The 5,194-nt window shown below is 40.5% G+C and overlaps 1 protein-coding gene across 1 annotated transcript in view; it reads left to right on the forward strand.

Moving 5' to 3' along the window:
- LOC106807129 (kinase suppressor of Ras 1-like) overlaps window positions 1-4,864 on the forward strand; it is a 14,631-nt gene extending 9,767 nt beyond the window's left edge. Inside the window, exons 5-6 of the mRNA XM_014809391.1 lie at window positions 3,909-3,914; window positions 4,826-4,864. Coding sequence (XP_014664877.1) covers window positions 3,909-3,914; window positions 4,826-4,864 — 45 coding nt within the window. The remainder of the gene's footprint in view (window positions 1-3,908; window positions 3,915-4,825) is intronic.
- The last annotated feature ends 330 nt before the right edge of the window (window positions 4,865-5,194 follow it).

Genomic DNA, 5,194 nt, shown 5'->3' on the forward strand with positions numbered 1-5,194 from the left:
TAGATAGATAGATAGATAGATAGATAGATAGATAGATAGATAGATAGATAGATAGATAGATAGATAGATAGATAGATAGATAGATACTTAAATAGATAGATAGATAGATACTTAAATAGATAGATAGATAGATAAAAAAATATCGTTAAATATGTATCTTTTCCATTGTTGTGTATATATATATATATATATTATATAAACAGACGTTTTTATATATCTAACCCTAACGTTGCATTATACAGAGCGGCAGAGCGAAGCAGATAGCGGCGACAGCAAGCCGCGTAACGCTCCCACGCTGAATCATAAATTCTCCATCTCTAACATACTGAACCTTGACGATAGCTCGACGTCGGCGCAGACGGACGACGATCGGCCGACGGGTGAGTGCACTCACGTCTTCAATGTGGTGCGTCCTCGATCCTCGATCGAACCATTTTTTAGGCTGGTGGGCCCACCCATCTTTGAGCTATAATCCGATCACTGCGAACTTCTACATCGAGCATTAGCAGACTTCTACATAGCAGACTTTATTAAAGAAGGCACTGCTGTTGGCCTGGGTCCCGTCTAATATAACCAGTCTAATATATATATATATATATATATATATATATATATATATATATATATATGGGTATGTCTGTGTGTGATGGGCGACTGTGACGTTGTGCGCAGGTAGTGTGACGCTCAGACGTACTCACATAACCTGGCTATACTCACCTAGCGCATACCCACAACATCCAGCAACACACACAGAGAGACACGCGTCTAGCACATACACACGCACAGCAGGTACGCTACACGTCTAGCCCACGCCTGCACCTAGCACATACACTACACTACACTACACTACACTACACTACACTACACTACACTACACTACACTACACTACACTACACTACACTACACTACACTACACTACACTACACACGAGGAGCATAAGCCGTGCAGCAGTGAGCTCGCTACTGCTACAGCTACCTACTGCAATTCCTCGCGGGTACTAGCGATCAGGGCTGACGAGTTGCCCTAGACTCGGGTCTCGCCGGATCGGAGCAGGCTGGAAGAGCTGAAGGCTCTAGGAAGGAAAGCCAGACAGAGGAGCCGTCACAGGGAGGTGGCACGACGCGAAGGAGGAAGCACGTGGAGTTTCGTGAACTTCAAGAGAAGGAAGAGCAGGAGAAGGTGTCTGGTGTCTCGTGGACCGAAAAGGAAGAGGTGCTGAGTACGAGTAGGAGAAGTAGGAACAGAGGCAGGAGGAGGAGTCGGGAAAGAGAAGGTAGAGGTGGTTACATGACGCTTCGAGGACTAAAGCGAATTGAATTCGAGTGAGCACACGGCGGACCTCGAACTTTTCCACGGAAAACATTGAAAAGCAAAAGCTTGGTTGTTACCGTCTGACCGGCTGCTCGTCTCGGTAGACGCCGGTACGGTTGTTAACCGTTGCTTGGTAACGTTTGCAGACTTACCAAAGAAGCAGACGCCTTGCTGTGACAAACCCCATCACTTACTGCTATGGAGGTGGGCATGTGTGATGTGGACAATGACGAGGCGATATTTGGAAACCAGTTCGATCCTCTAGAACCTGCGTATAACGACGATTACGGCGACGATGACGACGACGAGGACGACGACGTTGGCGATGGGGATTTGGTTTCCGCCAGTACGAGCGCGTCTGCGTGCTACGCGGGCGATCTGCAATCTCGCGGTACGTGAATTTACATAGCCGGCTCGCTTACAAAGTAATGTAATCTTATCTAAATAAAATCTAATCTTATCTTATCTAATTCATATCTAAATCTAATCTAAATCTTATCATAATGAAGTCTAGAGAACTGATTTACTAAATTTCTACTTGCTTTGCTATTGCTATTAATAAATATATACATTTTAATATATGATAATAATATACAATAAGTAAACTCGATATTCTTAAGCAATGAAATGGCTGCGTCGGATGTGCTTTTGAAAATGTACATGCTATGATTGTTCCAAAATTTTTAATGGATCCAAATTTTAATTATATGCATGATCAGTAAAATGTGTTATAATTGCTCTCGCGTGGGTGGGTGTGTGCATTATTTTAGTAATATTAGTTTATTTATTTATTTACTTACTTACTTGTTTATTTATTTATTTATTTAGTTAGTTAGTTAGTTAGTTATTTTTTTAAACGTAAGATCAATGAAAACCCTACAGTTGACAAGCGCTAGTTTCTGCCTCGTGTAAAAGCATAACCCGGATTATTTTACATAATACCTCATGCAATGATGAGGTTAATTTACCTCATGTAGACGCATCTATCACAGCTAACGAACAATTTGATACAGGTAAAATATATCGCATATTATATATATATATATCTAGAGAAAGAGAGAGAGAGACAGAGAGAGAGAGAGACGGGGGGAAGAATATAGAGAGGGGAGAGGAGGAGAGAGAGTGAGTATCTATGCGAGAGAGAGAGTTATGTACTGTAGATAGATAGATAGATAGATAGATATAGATAGATAGATAGATGCGGAGTTAGATAGATACTATAGACTAGGATTTAGGATAGCGTAGAGTAGAATAGATATATAGATTAACGATAAGATGAGATAGATAGATAGATGTAGAATAGAACCTAAGATAGATTTAGGATAGATATATAGATAGATAGATAGATAGGATAGCATAGAATAGGATACGATAGCTAAGATTAGAGTAGATAGATAGATAGATAGATAGATAGATAGATAGACTAGAATAGAGTAAGAATCAGATAGAATAGAGTAGATAAGATGGATGATGAAGATAGATAGATAGATAAGCTAGATTAGATAGATAAGATAGATAGATAGATAGGTCTAGATAGATAGGATAGATATTATAAGATAGATAGAATTTTTAAAGATAGATAGCTAAGATTAGATAGATAGGATAGGATAGACTAGATAGAAAGATTAGATTAGATAAGATAGACTAGGATGAGTATAGATAGATAGATAAATAGATAGTATAGATTATATAGATAGAATCTAGATTAGCTAGATAAGAAGTAGGTAAATAGATAGATATAATATAGTATAGATAGGATTGATTTAGATAGGATAGATAGGATAGATAGATAGATAGATGAGTAGGATAAGTAATAGATAGATCAGAATAGATAGATAGATAGATTAGTTAGGAATAGATAGATAGTAGAAAGATAAAAAAAATATCGATAGATATGCTATATTTTCCAGGATTGTTGTAGTATTATATAGTATTATATATAACAATGTAAGAGTTTTATTATTATATATAATATATATATAAATAGTCATATATATATATATATAATATATAAATATATATATATATATATATATATATATATAGTAATATATAATATATATATTATATATATATAGTATTATAACGTTGCATTTATACAGATGCGGCAAGAGCGAGAGCAGAGCAGCGTGCATGCGACAGCAAGCGAGTAAGCCTCCCAACGCTTGAAATCAGTAATTAGCGGTCCATTCTCTAACTCATAACTGGAACGATTGTATAGTACAGCTAGATCGTCGGCGCAGACGGACGACGAGACGGGCCGAGCGGTCTGTTGAGTGCTCACTCACGTCACTTCAAATGGTGGTGCTGTCCTCGATCTCGATCCGAACCACTCTGTCAGGCTGGTTGGGCCCACCCTATTTGAGCATATAAATCGCATCACTCGCGAATTTCACCGCGAGATTAGCAGACTTTATTAAAGAAGCATTTGCTGTTGGCTGAGTCCCCGTCTAATATAACCAAGTCTTAATATATATATTATAATATATGTGTGGTGCTGATTCGTCGTGTGTGTGTGGTGTGTGTAGGTGCGGTGCGTGCGTGCGTTGCGTGCGGTGACTGTGCGTGTGCGAGTGTGTGTGCATTGAGCGCGGCACTGCTGCTGTGTGTGTGTGATGTGTGTGTTGTCGATTAGTGCATGTGTGGTGCTGGGGTGTGTGTGGTGCGCGCACTGTGACGGTGCAGTTGCGTGTGTGTGTGCGTTGGATGTGTGTGTGTGTGGTGTGATGGAGAAGCACTGTGGCTGGTGTGTGTTGTGTGTGCGCGGCGTCTCGCGCGTCTCGCAGGAATGTACCTACGGGCGGTGAAAAAAGAAGACAAACATTTAACTCGGATAGCAATACCGAATAGTGCTAATAGAGATTACGCATGAGTAAGTATATTATACAGATACGTATTCATACGTCACTACGATGGAAGGTTCTATAGAATTACTTAATAATATGCGAGATATATATAACTATATTATATATACGACTATTAATTATGTAGACTAGAAAAATTGTATTTCTCCGTAGTGTCTTGTCAACATTTCCTTGTTATTGAATCGTTCTAGTGTTTGCTGTCGTTCGCCACTAACTCGTTCACACGCATCTCACATGTTTCACTTTGCGCTCGGCAGACGGCAGCAGGGTCGCCGATGCTGTCGCTGACTGCTCGGAGAAGTTTAGTGACAAGATAAAGCGAAATCGCACTACTTTCTCGACCGCGCAACTACAAGTTCTAGAGAGAGCCTTCCGCCGGACGCATTACCCCGACATATTCATGCGCGAGAAGCTCGCCATCCGACTGAAACTGCCGGAGTCTCGAGTACAGGTAAATCATTGAACTTCCGACATCAATTTTACGTGATTCATACGTGACGTATTCGCGTAGATACGAGTTGATTAGTGCGACCAACCTAATGGCCTCGTTACAATATTAAGCGATTCTCTCATTTCCTGCGCATGTTTCATTATCTGATCAAGTTAGTTTTATGATAATTATATTGATTGATCATCTCGTCTTTATGACATGCTCCGCTGTAAAGCCACGACTGTGTGTTGGCTGTGAACATTTGCCGTGTATTAATGCGCGGATCTACCTGCGCGTCCAGGTATGGTTTCAGAACAGGCGGGCGAAATGGAGGAAGAAGGAGAAGAACTTACATCCGTTCGAGATGACAGGAACAATGGGCATACCCTATCCTTTCCTGCAGCAGTGGCCTGCTGCTAACACGGGATTTGTGGTTAGTATAACTCCATAATATGAGAGTGAGAGAGCGAGGGAGAGAAAAACGAAGGAGGGCGAAAGAGAAATAAAGAGAGATAGAGAGCGCGTAAGAGAGATAACGAGAGGGAGAGTGTGAGCGAGGGGAGAAGTGAGTGACATGACAGAGGGAGA

The sequence above is a fragment of the Priapulus caudatus genome, unplaced genomic scaffold (genome assembly GCF_000485595.1).
Source record: "Priapulus caudatus unplaced genomic scaffold, Priapulus_caudatus-5.0.1 Scaffold197, whole genome shotgun sequence".
NCBI lineage: Eukaryota > Metazoa > Priapulida > Priapulimorpha > Priapulimorphida > Priapulidae > Priapulus > Priapulus caudatus.